This window comes from Perna viridis, chromosome 6, assembly GCF_037379345.1.
Source record: "Perna viridis isolate PV_CMFRI_1.1 ecotype Kerala chromosome 6, ASM3737934v1, whole genome shotgun sequence".
Lineage (NCBI taxonomy): Eukaryota > Metazoa > Mollusca > Bivalvia > Mytilida > Mytilidae > Perna > Perna viridis.
The window spans coordinates 6,877,691-6,897,826 of NC_142450.1; the positions used below are offsets into that span (position 1 = coordinate 6,877,691).

At 31.2% G+C, this 20,136-nt stretch overlaps 1 protein-coding gene across 3 annotated transcripts in view; it reads left to right on the forward strand.

Annotated features, from left to right (window-relative positions):
- Positions 1 to 20,136, forward strand: part of LOC148613487 (uncharacterized) — a 67,999-nt gene that overhangs the window by 14,758 nt on the left and 33,105 nt on the right. For 2 of the 3 annotated variants that reach the window (XM_088586785.1, XM_088586783.1), the window contains exon 2: positions 19,605 to 19,732. In XM_088586785.1, the coding sequence (XP_088442911.1) occupies positions 19,607 to 19,732 (126 nt within the window). In that variant the 5' untranslated portion in view covers positions 19,605 to 19,606. Of the gene's footprint in view, positions 1 to 11,840; positions 12,803 to 19,604; positions 19,733 to 20,136 lie in introns of those variants that run through there. The other variant, XM_088586784.1, reaches the window with a different exon arrangement.

The window sequence follows — 20,136 nt, forward strand, 5'->3', positions numbered from 1 at the left end:
ATCAAGTTGTTTTCCATTTGTTAAGCCACTAAATGTATTTTATGAGGCAATTTAGATAATGAAAACTTCTTTGTCTTTTTCCTTAGTGCTTAAGATCTTGGTTTTAAAAAATTTAAAAGGAAGTTTTAGTCATCCTTTACATTTTACTGGTAAAGATGGAATGTATTTATAATTAAATTTAAAGTGCTATCTCATGGATATTGTGCAGTAAAGAAAGACGGTCAATATCTAAAAGAAAAAGCAAAAGTCAATCCAGATTTCAATTATTTTATTGGGGTTCGTTTGTTACTTGTTGCTGTATGTATCTGTACATTTTTACAACCTGCACAAAGCTGGAAAAACATGTACATTGTACATTTTTCCCTCTGTTAGTACATCCTCAGTTCGAACCTGTGATTCCTCTGTACCTGCTGAATGGAATTTGATGAAACTTTCACTAATTCCGTATCACATGATGTTATTAGTAATTCCGCTTTTTTTGTTTTGTGTAGATGTAGGATTTCTCAGTAACTTAACATAACTGGCAATTCTGCTGCTGCTATAACAAGGAAATAATTTTTGCACATTATTCCAAATGTTACTGTGGGAAAAATACTCTAAAGAGGAAGAACATGAAGTCACAGACCTGTATATATTGGTAACAGTAGAATATAAATGGCACAGTTTGTTATTAGAAATTTTTTGAAAACATATATGAATTTGCTAAAACTTGGTATGATGAACTTTACCATTTTCAATATCTGTGTCATATTGGTACTTATTGTATCTTTAAGGTTGTAGAGTATTTATAGAGTTGTGTGTGTAGAAGTCAGTTGTATGGTTGTTTTGTTAGGTTAAATGTCAAGCGTGAGTTAATCGATACAGTGTAATATTCTAATAGCGCTATAGATTAATGTGGTAGTCTTTTTACCTATACCATATAAATTACCGCCAATTGCAGGTTTCATATTTTGTGCTATAATAGACATCTTGAGTTTCACACAAAAGGGTATAATATTTCGCAGGGACATGGTTCAGAATTTGTATAAATAGTAGCAATGGTTGAATACCCCTTTATTTAAAGATTCCTTGCGTCACAGCAACAATTACCGTAAATCACAAGGAAATGTCTTTGAAATAGAAAATAGGTTTAAATTTTGATGGCAGAATGAGATAAGAACTTTTGTGAAGGCCCTATGTAGTTTAATCTTTTCTTTCATTGCATAATTTTATAGCAATTATCAAAATTTAATTTTTTAGGTCAAGAGACTAGTGGCTTTTGATGATATTTTCAAATGCAAGTTGTAGAAACAAACCTGTATTCTTTGTCAGTCTGTCACATCTCAAGGCTAGGTTTGTGTTGATCTTTTTCTATGGGTCTTATTAATATGAAACTTTAAAGTACAAAAGTGTATCATGATTGCAGATACATTTAAGGATTGTTTTTTTTAAGTTTTGACCAAGTTATAGTGTATGGAATATAACCAACTTAGGTAGGGGCAATTTATGCTTTATGAACAGCCTGTGTTGGAGTTATATTTTTACACCTGTCAATGCAATAGAGCCTTTTAATGTGAATGCCATCCATCTCATTTAGGTTTGTCTTCTTAAGCATTCAAAATTTCAGTAATGAGTGTGCAACTCAATAGGACAAAAAAGAATGATTGATTACACAGAACTCTTTTATGCTGCATTTAATCCTGGTATTTGATACATGTAGATCTGTTGCCATCACATTTATGCAGTTGCATAACCATTGTGGCCCATGGAAATATGCAATTGACTACATGTATGAAATGCAGATTTGAATTTTGTCATATTGCATAATAGAGTGTCTAAGCCAATCTTTCTGTGTATTATTTATTTGCCAGTGGGTTCACCTTACATTTGAGTGCATGTTTACCACGTATTGAATTGCTCCTCGCCATTTATTTTAGGTGACGATACTTGGCTTTTACAATGAATATTATTAAGCAGCAGTCCATAACAAATATTTACCTTGGTGTAATTAGCACTTTGGTATGTAATTGCAGAGGACATTTGAAATATACCTGATAAAGGCATTGAAAGGGTTTGTTTTGTGATTCAGCATTTTATATTTTGAGTGCAAATTGTTGCTTCATTTTAATTCTAAGTTTTAATGGTGTTGATGATTAAGGTTTCTCAACATTGATTAAACATTACTGATAACCTCTGTGGTTTCACTAATCAAGACCAATGTAATAATATGTCTATTTCCTGGTACCTTACCTACTCTAAACATTTTATGGCTATGTTGACTCAAGCACTATCAAATTCTTAATTAATGCCTCATTAATTAGTAACACATTTGTTTTTTTTTTTTTAAATAGAATAATTTGCCTATATTTATTACCTGCATGTATCTACCCAGTTTGTTTTCTTGCAGGTAGACTAGCAGGAAACGAGACTATTTTTTTTGTTGGCCTAAAATGAACAGGCAGTAATTTTTTTAGCTTTTCATGTCAACTGACATGAATTAACTGTGATGAAACAAAGGATGATTGGTTTTGGTCCCCTCCATGTAAGAATATTTTTACAATACCACATTAACTGTTTACTAACTGTATAATTTTTTATTTTAGTAATTAAGTTACCCCCTTATTGAAATGATGTGCAGTGTCTCATAAACTTTCAATTATACCCTCAATCAATATGTTGGTGGTATATTGGAATCACCTTGTCTATCATTCCATCTTTCCAAATTTGTTGCAATCAACTTGGCTACTAATGGATGGATTTTTCACTATGTGGATTGACAGGGAAAAAATACCTCACAAAAATCTCATATGTATCATCATCAGGATTGGTTTCAATTTTGGTGTGTGGCTTCATATAGATGGCCATATTGTGAGCAATTTTTGTTGCTTTCTAATACCAACTTGAATGGAGCTAATGCTCTGCATGACAATGCATGTGACTTCATATTTTGTTAGCAGGGAAAAAAAATACAGTTGTAATGAATTTCTTTTCTCTACAGTGACTGTACATACAGTAAATCTACATACTATTATTTTTTAAACATATGTTGATTTAGGACAACATGAAGTAGACAGGTCAGGACTAAAGAACAGAGAATCATTGTTGTAATAGCCTTCCTTCTAGGAATCTTTATGCACTGAACACCTGTGTATACCATAATGACAAATAACTTGTTTCTTGTTTTCACTAGCTTTGTTCGAGTTCTAAAGAAACTTTCAAGTATGTCAACATTTAGACTATGTCTACTGCTTTTATCTTGAATTTTAATTTTCTTCCCTTCAAATATATGATTTCCAATTTATGTGATGAGTTTGTACAGTGTTCATTGACAACACCTAGCAAATAAATTCAATTAAGACCCATCAAATTTTGCAGGTCATCTTTGTCCCAAAGAATGACCTCATTTTGAAAGCTCAGAATTGCCAAACAACCTCTTGAATGAAGTATTTTTATTCAGAATTTAGATTTGTTTGGAAAGGGCTATGTGTATTTTTACTATTGATTAGACCTGCTGAGATGTTTTGTGAACTATGAGTACCTGTATGTTTACGATTGGGGGGATTATAGTAGAGTGAGTGGGTCTTAAATGAAGAATCTAATATTTGGTAAGAAATCAGGTGAATTTTGCTGAAATGAAGATTTCTACTTAGTGGTAACACACATAAAATCATTATTACACCCCATGCAATGTTGTAATTCAAAGTTTCAATATTGATATGATCCTTCAATTAAGGGTCAAGTTTGACTTGGGCTATATTTGGATTTGTTGTATTGAGCTGCACTGGTCTTGGTTGGTAAAAATAGACTTTTCTTCTATTGAAGATTACTTGAAAACCCCTTGACAATGTATGAGGCAGTCTAATGTTCAATTTTTCATATGTTTTTGTTTGAAATTATTTTTGGTTTTGATCTTTGCATATACTTTACTTTCAAGTAATGCAAATACAGAGATTAGGTCCTTTTATCAAAGTCATACTTGGTAAAAAGATAAAGAAATGTGATCACTGATTACTATTTCATTTTTCTTTGATGTTTTTGGCTGACCACTTTATCAATGAAATTCAATGCCATGAAAATATTCTAAAATAAATCATCAGCTCTCCATTGCTTTTTTAAACTCCTCAGATTTTTGTCTCCATTCTGTTAAAACTTGTATACAATTCGTTAAAAATGAACAGATTTTTGCCTAATCCCTCTTTTGCTTGATTTCCCCACTAATAATGTTATCACTTGGCTGTCATAATATTGTTACATAGAGGTCCCATGAAGCCTAAACTTTAATCCTTTAATCAGGGGATTTGATCGTTCTTGGTATATACACCTATATCATAATCAATGGTCACATCAATATGAGTTAAATGACCTACTTTGACCTTGTATGACCTTGATAAGCTTTTTAGATTTTTTTCACTGTAAATAAAGGGCTCATCTTCAGAATATGCTTATAATTTTACCCTGATAGCTTTATGTATACCTGCTACATGTATATCTACAGTGAACATGTTCATCTTTCAAAGATTACTTAATCTTTTACATGTAAACACATATTGCTTATTTTAAAATACAATAAAGCTTGATCGATATATTTGTTCCACAATTTATTGTCAAAAAGAAATGCATTGATTAGCATTTTGCATTCACTGAGGTCTTCAGGTTCAATATTATAGAATTCAAAAAATGCCATTCTGAGTTATTGTTTAAGTGACACAAGACTATCACCCACGTGTCGACTTTCTTGACATACCACAAATAAGATAGTGGCATTGAATGTCATGAAAATTATGACTGATAATATTTTACCAGAAATGGATACAACATGTAGAATGTATACTGTTTAAATAACAATCTTCCATTTTTACTCTATCTTGGAATCAGTAAGATTTATATTGAAAAAAAGTGGCAGAAGTTGAATGTAAGGTCAGAAAATAGTTTGTCTAGTGTTTCTTGTTCATTCTTAAAGGAAGTTTGTTTCATTTCATTGTGGATTTAACAAATGATGTACAATTTTCAGGCAGCTGAAAAAGCTATAGCTTGGAATTCTCTTACAATAGAACACTACAAAATGTATTTTAGAGATTTGTCTATATTGCATCTTCACATATCATTTACCATGTGTGCACATAGCATGTAATGGCTTTTAAGCCTGCCAGGAAATGATTGTTTCAATGGCTATATATTAGCTTTTAGCTGATCCGACATGGAAATGGATGATTACTGGTACAACTAAAAAACAGGTTCATGTATAGTAAAAATAAAAATAGCATCATAGGAGGATCCAGGGGAATCAAACATTTCTATTAATTCAGGGCTTTTATTTGAAAGCAGTAGGTGTTGGTTTTCTCCTTCTACTTTTGCCAATTTTCTTGTTCAAGACATCTACTTAAGCAAAATTTTTATTAAGCTAATAGGAAAATATTTGCCTACCTGTGACTGTGGCTATGGCTACTTTAAAAAGTAGTGAAAGCCCTGTTGATCGTGTGGTAAAAATTGAAGCTGCTGGAGTTGGCAGCTATTAGGTTAGTCAGCAGTTCTGCCCTTTTCAAAATTTCTGGATCCACCACTGCATGAGTATCTACTTCTGTATCTTTTCTTTTGAAAAGGAAATCTCAACAATTTTTTTTTATTTTGGCATTTTATTTCATGTTGTTGTATATAATAATATCAACTTTGCAGAATTTTTGTATCAATTACTCATTTAAATCTTGCTCCTTGGCCTATTTAATTAAAAATTAATAGTGCACTTACTGTCCTTGTGGATTGATCTTTCTTTCATAATTGGAAAAGAGAAGTTTTGTTTTGTAGTGTTGAAATATTTGACCATGCACAATGTTAAAACTTCTAGCTTGCCTCCTTTGCATGATTTGATGTCATTTAACATTTTCTTTTTGAAAGTACATGTAGCAATACATGTATGTTTTTAATTTTCACATTGAACTATAGAAACAACACTTTCTTATGTTTGTACTTAAAGTAAGATTTTATGTAATCGAAATGCACTTCCAAAAAATTGTGATTGAAATGAAAGGTGTAAATGAATCACATTAAGTACTACTATTCTCACTATTTTAGAACGTCTACATTTGTACATGCATAAGTTTTAACTTATACTTGCATGACCATACATTGTGTCCTTGTTCCTCATGTCAATGGCATAGATTTGTCACTAGTGGATTGACCTAGAAAAAGGAACCCATATACAATCAACACTTGCACAAAATATGGATGTAAGCATAACTGAAATAGATTTTTTTCTTCACATTGGGCACTAAATGGAATTAACCCTAAACTTTAGACCACTTTTGTATATGATACGAAACTCCATTGTTTATACTCCCAACTTGACTCATTTCTCCATGCATGTACTTAGATGATTGTGTTTGGACAAAAGGATCACAGTAAGCTTAGAGTTTACAAGAAATTCAGTATAAATCCTCATGTTTAGGACCAGTTAATAGATAGAGAAAAACGTCACAGTGTGATCCATGCTTGTTTAAATGACGATGCAGAATTTGAGTAGATGATATACTAAGAATATCGATTATGTGCAAAGTTTTCTCAACAAAGTAAATTGCTATTTGTTTAAACTTTATGGATGATATTAAAATTGGACCAAAGATGTATTGAAGATTATATAAGGAGTTTCTTCAGGGATATTTTATATCTAATGTAAGTTGTGTAATTGCTGTAAGTTAATTAGGTACCATTTCTTATAAGTAGCAGGCAAATATCTGTTTTAGGATGACTTGAGGTAGAAGATAAAAAAAGTTGTGAATAAAACTGTTGTGAAACTGCTGCATTGAACATATTGCCAAAATAATTCCTCTGAACATATTGCCAACATAATTCCTCATAAGGTTTTGTCTCAATTTGTATTAAGCATGCAATATTTTAAAAAATGGAATGTATGTAGTAGCATTATAAACTTGGGGATATGACAGGTTTTTCTGACACAATCGGTATATTTTCCCTTTTTACCCTTTGACCTTAAAGAGGCCCTTCCATGGAAACGGAAGGCACCTGATCACAATTCTGTTTCCTGATTGGTCAAATACTGATAACATAGTGGCGTTTGAAAAAAACTTTATCAAAATTGTGTGCTATGTGTTATTTCCTGAATAAAATGCAGAAAATTAAAAGTTTTTAGTAGAGTCCGAGTTGCTTATTTGCTTTTGTTACTTTGTATGTATGATTTCAGTTACTTCATGTTCTTTGTTGTGCATGTCTGTTTTCCATGTCTGGTCTTTGTCCCTGGATTACATTCCTTTGGTTACTGCTATAACCTTGGTTTCCTTGAGTATTCTTTCAATAATGGACATATTTACAGAACAAGTGCTAAAGAAACTTTTCAAAACAAGCTACTCATGGCCATATATTCCCCACCCAAAAAAAAATGAAGTTCAGAAGTCCCCATAACTCCTGTAAAATTTGTCGATTCATAATGACAGCACAATATGATCTAATCAACTACAAATGGTGACTAACAATCCTATATAATTTGAACAAAATATATTAAAAATTACAAATTTTACCATGTTGGCTATCTTTTCTTTAAAGATAGTACTTGTTTTCCCCTTAACATTAATTGTTGTTAGTATTAAGTATATCAAATAAATGCAATTATAATAGTTACTAGATCATTTATAACCAAGTTGACATATTACTATACATTTGTACTTGCTGTATATATCAGATGTTAAAAGCTGTTGATAATTTACATTAAATTACAAAATTCAAAACCAAACACTGACTTTAATTTATAGCTGCATGAACTTTATATGGACTTATCATTTACATGCACTTACATATTATAGGGTTTGGTCCATGTTTACATTTTAGTCCTGTGCTTAATTGCTTGTATGCATGAAGAAGTATTTTGATTGCATAGTCTTGTCTGGCACTTGACTGTGTCTACTAGGAATAACCTACCTGACAAGACAACCTTTTAAAGTATAAACAATGATTAACTTTCATTCTTGTACTTGAATCTTAATGAAAAATACTGATTTCAGTCAAACTCTGTGGGTGATTTTTAGAGAACCAAAGATCTTACATTACTATCAATCTTTTAAGTATCTACTGTACAGCTGATACATTGCGTCATCTGGAACCATGCTATGTCTATGTACAGAGTGGAATCATGGCATAGAATTATCAAGTCTAAGAGGAGTATCATTTGGAGGAGTCTTTCTCAGCAAAGTCTTCAAGCAACTTTTTTAATATTTCAATTATTTTCATGGTGTAAGACCTTGCATACAGTTTGGCATTTCGTTCCAATTTAGAGCTATATATTTATTAAAGAAACATGTGCTAATTTTACATACATTCAAATTGCAAGTTCCAGATTTTTTAAAGCACTAGACAATAATTGTTTCATTTAGTATCGGTATATAAAATTGTATTATCGCTCAACAATTACTCGCATTGTCAATATGTTTCATCATACAGATTGTTAATTCTCTCCATATACACTATTTATCAATCAGCCTTAATTTAATCAACATCATGAACAATTATTTAAATACAATATGCAAATATGATTATCTTCTTCAAAGCAAATGCTACAGTATTTTATCAACACTACCTCACATTGGCAGTGTTTTTTCAATAATATCTTCCATTTCATTACAAAATCTATCATTTTGTTGAATTGAGACACCTTTGACTGGGCAATTGATTTGAACAGGAAAAGATGGTGGGACGCAATGAGGTTTAATTATTTTGTTCCGTGCAAATCTACTTTGATTAGGATTGAAAATGCATGCCATATGATTATTAAAATCAATTTACAGAGTTTAGGACGTTTACTGGTGCTCACTTCTTTGTACCTTAAAAGAATATCATATATCCTTAATTTGTTTGAAAAATTTCACAGACGCTTGAGTGATCATTAGACCACCAAAGAATGGAGCCATTGTTCAGTGAGGCTTTGAAATTGAAGGTTAAACACACCATTAAAATAAATTTATACTGATAATTGTTTAAGGCGAAAGTTGTGCACCCACGCTTCTTATTAGATCTGTCTTACTTTTATGTGTTGGTCTTTGATGGCTTTCCTGACTGGTAATGTGTCCACTGTTCTACCAAGTTCATCTGTCCACATGTCGTATAATATTTTCTAACATTTTTCTGTATATTTCAGTACAATGATAGCTTTTTGAAGGATGCTGTCTTAGATTTTTTAATTTTTTTTAATAAAAAAAAGGAGGAAGACATTTTTAGGGCTGTTCTGTATTCTTAATTTGACTTTGCAATCTGCTTTATATATTTTGTTGCAATATATGTATTGGAGAATTGGTTAACACCTTTGTAATGTTGTTTATAGTTATTCTTCCTGTGTAAAATATGTGAACAATATGTACAATGTATCAACATGTACATTTTGCATAAAATATTTTAGCCCCTTGAAGCTATACTTATGCATAGTAGTCATCCATGTATAAAATTAAATCTAAATGTGAAATATGCTTTCTATGTCATAAATGTATTTTTAAATATGTTTTTTTTTTGCATTTTTTCTGATAGTAAATATTTTCAATTACTATAAAGATGTTATTCTTTGTGGGGGTATATAATGGGTTTTAAAGGGGAAAAAACAACTACAATAAAATGTAGATTAAGCAGAACTGAAGAAGTGGGTAATGTAATGGGTACCAACTCAAATACTCGGGCAGATGTAATCAATTCAGTTGGTTAATTTGTCGTGAAATAAATATTTTTTAACTAGTAACATAACTATTTTTTCTCAACAAAATGGGCAAATAAAAAATCTTGATTTAAGGCCTTATTGGTTGCATTGAATGAGCTCTTACAAGTTGAAAATTATATGATTTTACTATCATAATTTGACAGACCAAAAAACAGCTTATTACGGTGAATTGCTGGAGCTCTGCCACTGAAATATAAGTGTGTTGTTCTTTTTTGTAAACCAAAAAAGAATTTTTATCCATGAAGGGTTATCAAAATTACTGAATTGATAAACTCTAGACAAAAGAAATAGTAAAAACAGAAAGTGTATGACAAATGGCAATATCAAGGTAAAGCCTTTCATAAAGTTGGAAACCACCATAATGGTCCTAACTTCTAATGGAAATGGTGGAATAAACCAGGTTTTACAGTATGCTACATTTGTAAACCTCCTGCTTCCCCATGAGTAAAATTAGTGATGGTACTTACTAAATTCCATAGGGTAATAGATTTGTGTACCATTATATGTACAACATGTGGTTAATCATGTTCAACAAGGTACATAATCCCAAAGTCTTGTTAAGCAAAGAGTTATTATATTGTACCATGAATGCATCAGTGTTTCCCAAATGGACTAATTGGCTTAATAAACATTGATTTTATCTTAAAAGGCCTGGTTTAACTCATTACTAACTTGTTCTGACACTTTCTATGATCTTTCAACAAGCCACTTTTAAGTTTTTAAACTTGTGATTTTCTTTTCAATGAAAGTTATCAGTAAAATGTTGAAAAATGTTGTCCTGTTCTTTGCTTTTTGAGATCTCTTTGACTTTAAAGTTTCTTTAATGCTAAAATTTAATTAGGTATTGTCACGATTTCTTGTGGTTCAGCTTTGTAAGTGTTGAAAGTTTAAATAAAAACAGTGTATTTTAATACTAGAGGCCTTATATAGAAGGCTGGTATTCCATGGCAGTTTTAAAGCCATTGGCCTTTACTGACCTTCAATGAATTTAAATTTTTCAATTAAAATTTAAAGCATATTTCACTTAAAAGCATCAACCTGTATGTTTAATCTATATAAGGAACACTTTGTAAGAAAGCTTTAACTTGATCATATTAATTACATAAGATAAGGCCACACATACTTTGTTTTAAGTTTAGAAAGGTTTGCTATCATACCTGCCTACCCTCCCAAATTAGGGGGAGATGCCCTCCAAATCAAAGAAAAATTTATGATTTCCCACATAAAATTAAAATTTTTTGGGGGTTTTTGCTTAAACTCCTATATTTTCTGTGAAAAGTACTAAATGATTTTTGACTTTTCAGTAAACATCTGCCCCATGAGACAGTGTCAATGGGGATTATCTACTTAATTAACTGTTTCAATGGTGATGTTAACAGTACATGCATGTGGCTTCTGTGAGAACATCATATTATGCTTTGTATTTTACCCTGTAAACTAAGTTTGGCTGGGTCGTCTGTCTGTGATATATTTGTCTCTCCATCTTTACACATATACCTTGCAAGTCCAGTACCTAAGTCATACCGGTTAAAGCAAAATACCATTTTGATGGTTTTACAGTGAAATTCAAACCAATTAATGGTTGAGAACAAAAAAAGTCATACACCATTCTATGTTGTCAGTTTTTACACAATGTGTCAGAAGTAAAGGAAGTCCTAAATATGGAGTAGGGCACTCACGGTTCTGCTAAAAAATCTGTATTCTTATACTTTTGCAATGTAAACATTTCTGTTGAATGGAAAGGAACAATATCAGACATAACTTACAAGTACATGCTTTTACTTTTTCTTTAGTTTTGCTTTTTGTAATTTCTCCAGGAAGATAAAGGCACAGTTCCTTCTAAGTAATGGTTTTTATTGGCTGTGTTTGTAACAAGTTAAAAAATTCTTAGATGTTGCCTATTTTGAAATATATTGACATAGGTGAGGAATTATGGGTAATTGGAATTTTCACATTTGATTCAATTTATTTTTCACGTATACTCGTATATATTATTAGAATGTTCTATACAAAAGATTTGTCCAAATAAACATTATAGTATTTGCTTGACAAATCATAAATAAAATGTCCTTTCATTTTAAACTATTTTCATTTCTATTTCATACAGCGGCTATTGTAACTACAATCTTTTGCAAACATTTTGTGATATAAATGTGGTGGGATTTGGATTTTTTCTGTTTAATGCAACGAAAATGATTTTACTTGAATAGGACCTCATATTGTGCATTGTGTTCACCTGACGATATCGCTGTCTGTATGGAATACGTAATGAGCTCGGAGATTTATCGAAAGATCATATCTATATTCTGGAGAGCCATGTTGCAAGATTTACATTTTCAATTGATTTTAAGCCTGAAGTAATTGGTAATTTTTTTCATGGAGTTTAGAAATTTGAAGTTCAAAATGTGAGAAGTATTAGTGTTGAAAAGAATTTTTTGTTCAACGACTTGTAAGGGATCCTTTAAACAGTTTTGGAAGTGCGCTACTTGAAAAAGATCAACGGGACGGCAAGTGATCTTCCCTTGTTTGGCGATTTAAATCTGAAAGTACTCTATGATCTATACAAATGTTTCAATTTCCTTGGACAGATTAAAATTTGTGTTCAGAAAATCAGGATTTCTTAGACGGATTACAACTTTTGTTTATGCTATTTGTGAATGTTTGTATGTTTACATAAGACGTCCAACAAGCTATTGTATTTTGATCATTCACAGATTCGTATATTTTCGAATGGTAGTTTTATTAGTGGCCTATATGAAGCAAACATTGTAGTTTTGCTAATTGTATTTAATAAATGTGTATCATATATCACAGTGAGAAAGAATTCTTTTCTTCAGTTGGAAATATAGAAATATAGAAGGGATATAAATATGCACAACGCAACAAATAATCTAGTGAGACAGAAAATTTTTAAATACAGATCTCTGGTGTGCAACACATAATACCCTTCTTGTGTAACTGATGGGTTAATTAAATGGAGGGCTAAAATTTAAATGGAGTCAGTATTTTAAAACTAAGTTACACCTTTAAATAAAAGGTTGGAGAAAGTTTGAAGTGATCTAGATAGTCAGTACCACAATGGAGCTCAGCTGGGGACTAGAATAACTCTATACAAAGGTAGGTTATTGGTTAAGTAAACATGTAATTAGCAAAGCTGTTTGAAAAGTGATATTATGGTCAAATCTTTTCACAAGTTAATTGTGGGGTTCTTTTTAATATTAGTTCAGCATTGATATGATTTTGAAGTGTGGATAGTTTTATATGACCACCTGTATTCATTTGTTTCTATTATTTTGATCTTTGCATTAAATTTTATTGTGTGGAAAAATAATGTTTACCTTGTATAATGTAAATATTCTTTGAAATCTTTGAAAGGATTTGATATTATGTTGATACATATATAGCTTCAAAATCTGGTACAAGTACACATTGTTAAATTAAATATGTACATGTAATTTTAATATTCTGGTATCTTGATGTGTACTTTTTCTAAAAAAAATACTTATTTAAGGAGGTTGCATAATTTACTTATAATTATTAACTCATCAACCAAGTTATGGATGGATTGTTTGAAAAAAAGCCTCTTTCTGCCTATTATACTCTGAAACTTAAGTTTATAGAACATTCTTGAGCAACTTTGGAACATGCATACACTCCATATAAATATCTAATTTCATAGATTGTCTAAGGCATGCAGTAATCATGGATGATGTTAATGAATCATGGCCAGAAATCATTTTCACAAATACTTGATTGTAGCTTATGTCTAATCAATTTTACTCTTTCGACTGCAGATGATCCCATTCTTCATGTTACCCTTTCCTTGTCACACAGTGAGATTTTTTTTTATGACCTTGGGAGGTAATTCTTTGTGTCACACTTGTTATTGTGTGAGATAATACAAAAGCCAAAGTTATCTGTACTTGGTATGGTTTTGGAAGTTGTCCCTACCAGTGGTCTATACATGTAATAAAAACTGTGATTAAGGCCAAATGATCCCTAGAGCTTAGTTTTTATTTTTAGAAGATGTCAGCAGTCAATAATCTTTCTTCCTGAAATAGCATACATACACATTTAACACTGCAGGTAAACTTTATATATAACAGGAAACATGAAGAATTTTTTATTCTAGATAAGCATACATGTACATGTAACTTCACAGGTAAACTTGATACTTTACAGAGAACATGAACAGTCTTTCATCTTGAATAAGCATACATGTACATGTAGCACCACAAGTAATTTAATATTCTACACCAAACATTAAAAAAACTACCTTTCTTAATAATCTGTGTGATCAAAAGGTGTCAAGATATTTGATATTGAGTCTCTTCAACTAATGTGTTGAAATACATTGTAAGTATCAGCTTAGAAGTGGCACTGTTTATCTTCATTCAAAAAAAGAATTAGATTTTGGATGCATCATAGTAATTGATGGATCGTGTCATACATAATGACATATCTGGTTGTGAATATGTTTACTATAATGTATGACATTAAGGAGGCATGTAAGACTGATGTGGTGGTAGGATGATTATGACATTAGGGAGGCATGTAAGACTGATGTGGTGGTAGGATGATTATGACAATTTATGGAGGCAGGAAAGACTGATGTGGTGGTAGGATGATTATGACATTAGGGAGGCACGAAAGACAGATGTGGTGGTGGGATGATTATGACTTTAGGGGGAGCATGTAAGACTGATGTGGTGGTAGGATGATTATGACATTAGGGAGGCACGAAAGACAGATGTGGTTGTAGGATGTTTATGACAATTTATGGAGGAACGAAAGACTGATGTGGTGGTAGGATGATTATGACATTAGAGAGGCAACATAAGACTGATGTGGTGGTAGGATGATTATGACATTAGGGAGGCACGTAAGACAGATGTGGTGGTAGGATGATTATGACATTAGGGGGGCATGTAAGACAGATGTGGTGGTAGGATGTTTATGACATTAGGGAGGCAACATAAGACTGATGTGGTGGTAGGATGGTTTTGTTTTTCATTGTCACATTTGTTTTCTTTAAAGTCATTCTATAGATAATTCTGTCTTACAGTGATATTAATAAGAGTTGATCTCTAGGAGGATTAGATATTTTTAATATTTCTTAGCTCCTGCCATCATTTATGTCAACCAAGTGTAAAGGTCCCTTGATTTTTAGAAATAGGACTTTTGCAGGGATGGGTCAATGATTTAAGGTTTGGATGGGGGTGTTTATAGAAGTAAATGCCAAGCAAAACAAGACTAGAAATTTTGGGAGGTAGAATTTAACATGTTTTGTGGTATGACATCTAAAAGTTGCTCTTCTGTTGTACTTTCAAACTTACAAAATGTAACAGGCATGATTGTTACTGCTCCTGAATTGAAATCTTACATTTAAATGTGCAATTTAATATACTGCACAAATTTTACAAATACAAATATTGAAGTAATATTAATAAGTCAGTTTTAATTGTTCCAGTCATAATAACTGTACTTATAGTACACACTAAATTAGACCATGGAACCAGATTTTGAAATAAACATGGCCATGATATTTAAGTTCTTATAGAGTAATTAAAGCGTAGGACCATTGATCCTGAATTTCTATTCATTGAAATAATTACTATGTTTGAAAGAGAAGAGAAAAACTTTCATAAAATGAAAATATGAGTTAATTCAACAATAGAGCAATATTGATGAAGAGAAAAAAAACTCTTAATTACTTGAGGCATTTGTAATTAATAAATTGAAGTTATGTTGTCAATCCTACTTATTTAATTGAGATTTGTGAAGTCTGTGTTAGGGTTCTTTTAGAGTGTGCTGAGTCAAGCTTAAATGCAGTTCTCATGTAGTTACTGAAAGCATTTCTACACCAAATACCAGTATTGTATAAAAGCTAATATGATTTGTTTAACTGTTATATTATAAAATTTTTAGTACATGTTGCGGGATTCTTTATGGGCAACTATTTTGCTGTTACAATGTGTACAATGTGGTTTTGGGGCCAGCTGCAGCCTGCCCTGTGGTGTGAGAGTTTCGTCATCATTCATTTATGACCCATGGGTGGCCTTGAGCTGACATTTTTCATCCAGGTGGGATCCTCCTCTCTTTGACATATTCACCATATCCATTCTTTGTATAAGATGAACAAAGTTGCATTCCACCTCTCACTCTATTTTGTTTCTTTTTCTATTTCCATGTGTTGCATCTTATCTCCCAGATGGTCAACTTACTTTGAGAATGTGGTATATTGTGAAATCATAGGGTTCCAATTTTTCAATGATGGTTTGCCTAATTTTTGTTTTTATGTATCAGAGTGACTTATTGTGAGTTCAAGCTCTGGGACCCTGAATATCACTTAGCTAGATCCAGGACCTTCAACCCTTATTTACCTCTTTCTTGTTATCGTTTGGTTTTCCTCAAGTAGACCATTGATTTCATACTGGAAAAAGCACAGGACCTTCCACTTTTTAAAGTGAATTCAAACTCCTGCTTTTCCTCAGTCTCTCAATCTTTTTTTAATTTGAGTGTTAAAGGACAGATAAACAAATATTCCTCTACATGTATTTTACAAAAAAAAAAAAATGGAAAATACATATGCATGTACTTGCTATGAAATTAACATTAAATCTAGTCTGACAATGCAAGGTTGTGTAGCATACATGTAGTTGTACATGTATGTCAACTACTCATCTTTGATGGTCATTTTTGAAATATCAGCTACTTAATTCTTCTGAATTTTTCAAGCACTGGTTACAATTATCTGTCTGTAGCAATATAAGTAGACTTCAAGATTTGTAAATACTCTGTCACAAGACGAGATTGAAAGCCTTCAATTAACTCAAGATGAAAGAAACGCTGGAGAGAATTATTAAAATTTAATTTTTCCAATAAATCATTTTGTCACTTTATCGAAATTGAAAAGCAGACAGACTGATTATAATCAGTTTTGACTTAGCCCAGCCTTTCCTGAACCAGACTTGGCCTGATACATGTAGCCATGCAATCTTTGATAAGGGTTGTAAACAATGTATGAGACAAAGAAATATTTTGTTTGCTCTGTTGATACTGTTGAGGCATTATTCGTTTCTAACAAGGAAATTGCAATATCATGTATGCTGAATTATATAATTTAGTGTGAGATAATTTCTTGATTTGTTAGTTTTTCCTGTTCAATTTATAATAGTCACACCTCCCATAGTGTATGATTTAGAACAAATTCTGGCTATATCTTCTGTTTTTTCTCCTATGATTGTTTTTGTTGAAACACTTTATACATGAATCGTACATCTTGTTGTTAGAGAGTAAGCTTTAACAATGGACATCTGTTCATCAAATTCTCAGGATTTCAGAATATTTTTGTTGTTCCAAGTTTTTTAATGCTCTTGGCATGTTTATGTGGCTCTTTGATCATTTTTTCTCTTTTCTTCTTAAAGAATGATTCCCACTTTTTCTTTCATGTCCTATAGGATATCATGATGCATGAGCTAAAGTAAAATTACAATTCAGTGGAGAATATGGTGTCATCTGTCCATTACATATACTTGCAACTCTTCCAGTTTTGTAGAAATTATGAATGTTTGTTTGGCCTTTCTGTTATCATGTCAAAACCTACCAATATTCACCTTTACTTCTTATTCAGAATCAGTTACAGGCCTCATAACCTGTCTTAGTCTTTCTTATGGGTGTTGTGCTTTTGAGATAAAAAAAAATATACACACTAATGTACTAGTAGATTGTACATGAAATTATGACTTTATTATTGTTTTGATTTGGTGGGTTTTCAGAGTTAGATAAATGTATGGTTTTCTCATAAGTACAGTTCTGAATACAGAAAAGATCTGAGGAGTGAAAAAACCATTGTATATTTGGTGGGTTTTTCTACACCATGAATCACTTTTACCATAGGCAGTGTCTAAATTTTATATGGAGTGGTACTTAAATTAAATATACAGTTTTTAATGGACTGCACAATATAATTTATATGAATTATATATTTGAAAATTGTAGTTCAGTGGTACTTTAGTTCTCTTTTTTAACTCTATTCATCAGACTGGTACAATGTATGTTTTAGGTGCATCAATGTCTATCTTTTCAGTTAATCCTTGATATTTGAAAGAAGATCTTTTCATTTTTTTAGATCTGAAATTTAACACACAAAGAAGCAAATCCAGCATAGCATTTTGTTCCATAATATTTTGATTAGTGATCTCTGTTATTTTTTGCTGTTGTCGAGTTCAGCTTTTGTTCCATTTATAGCTTGTCAATAGAATATGGTAATTTTTAATCTGTACTTGTCAAATAGATAAATATGAGGGGCATCAAATTGTGTAATTTTGAGACATGTTTGTAGGTGTTTTTTTTATAAACTCCACCCTGTTAATGAAAAGGTAATAGCATCTTATTTAAAATTATGGTTTTATATAGTAAAAGCAAACTTGTGATAAGATATATCTTTAAAGAATGATTAGAATTAGGTACATATTATTTTAAATGAATAGAGCTATCTGATTTGTGGATTAACAATGGTGGTATATTTTGATCAGATAAGTTCAAAATATTTTTGAAATGAAAGAGGAAATCTAAATTAACACTGCCTTGTGTTTAAATTACCAAAAAAAAAATATTATTCATATTCATAAAATCATATTTATTTTAGAATGAGTACAATTTAAGTGCAATTATAATTATAAAGGATGATATAGTAACAGTTTGGAAATATGATAATTATTGTAATTAAGTTTTCTATATCAATTTCAGGGACCAACCATAATAATGGGATAATGATTTGTGACTTGTGTAATATCTGATAAAACTAAAATCATTAAAATTATTTATATCTGGTCTTTATTTGTTGATTTCAAAATCTTTCAGCCTGGTGATTGTTATTTTTCATAGAATTGTCAAATAGACAAAAATTTATACTGAATGTATCCAGGGTGTCTATCAAAGTTCATGTATTATAAGACATTTGGTTAAACACTGCATTTTTGAATATAATCAAAAGCTCAAAATTTGAATGGCTGAAGAGCTGTAATACTTAAGCCATGTACTTGAAAGCTTGAAGCTCCATATGGAATGATTAAAGTTTTTGCACTGTCATATTGTTTGCCAATATCCCCAGTTTATGTGTTAGATCTGAAATGATTGGATTGAATGTATTTGACCAGATATGTAAATTTTATATCCACATTCCCATTGTCTATCTGTTATAAACTCACTTTATGGTGACAAATTTAAACATGGCTTCAACATGTTACTGAATGAAATTTACATTTAATTGGTCAAATTTGAAACTGTGATTTGAATTTGGAGGTCTTATGGTAAGATTTCTAATAATTATAGTGGGTACAGATGAGTTATGGGTACTTTATTTGGTATCTTTTACAAAAATTGTTTAGCTGAGTGTGAGGATGGATTGACCATAACATCAAGTAAAATTTGTTGTTTTAAATTAACACTATAAGTACATATAGAAGCATCTATATTTAGGTTTTTGAGACTCAAACCACTAAATAAGAGGTTCTACTATTTACTGTACAAACTGAGGAGTTTACCACTTCATCCTGCTTCATACCTGTTTGAGACTAATATGCTTTATATCTACAGCTAAGAACATAGCACTTGCCATGAAATGATGAAAGAAATTCTTGCCTTTTTGCCAAATTTAAAGTTGTTTTTTCCTTTAAAAAAGACTGCAACAGAGTAGTTACTTCATTGGACCAACATCTTTGTATAAAAGTTTGGTTTACTAATTAAACTCTTTTTTTTCTTCAGAAAACACAATTGAGTTGCCAGATCTACATGTTACTACAATGTACTTGCTGGCAAGAATTACTTGTACTCTATCAAAAGAATCCATTTTTTTGATATTTATTGTACTTAAACAATTTAATTTGTAGTAATGTATTGTTATTACTATTTTCAGACATGACAGAAGTTGGAGATAATACAGCAGGAACATTAAGTGACCAGTTACGACAAGCTGCAAGTCAAGGTCAGTTTGACCTTGTCAGCGATCTTGTGAAAAATGGTGCTCAGTTCAGTTCTGATCAGGTATGTTTGGGTAGGAATAAAGAATGATATTCATCTTCAGTGTCTTTTAAATTGTAGCAAGTGTATATATCAATTGTAAACCTTTTTCTTCCTAATTTGTCTTACTTTTTACTTCATCAAAGGATAAAATGTAAGGTTTGTGTGAAGTGTTGATAATATTGATTGTATTAGAGAATAGATAAGTTTTTACAAGATATTGATGAAGTTGAATATAGTTCAACTAAGTATCAAAAAAATTATAGAATTTGAATCCTTTATAATGGTAGTTTATATTTTGTACATACGAATTAGCCTGTAACCTTTGAAATCCAGAGGTCTGATTTCAGTGTGACAGGAAATGAATAAAAAATTTCTGATGCATGTGTGTGAATCTGAAACAAAATTTAACACGATTTGACCAGTTT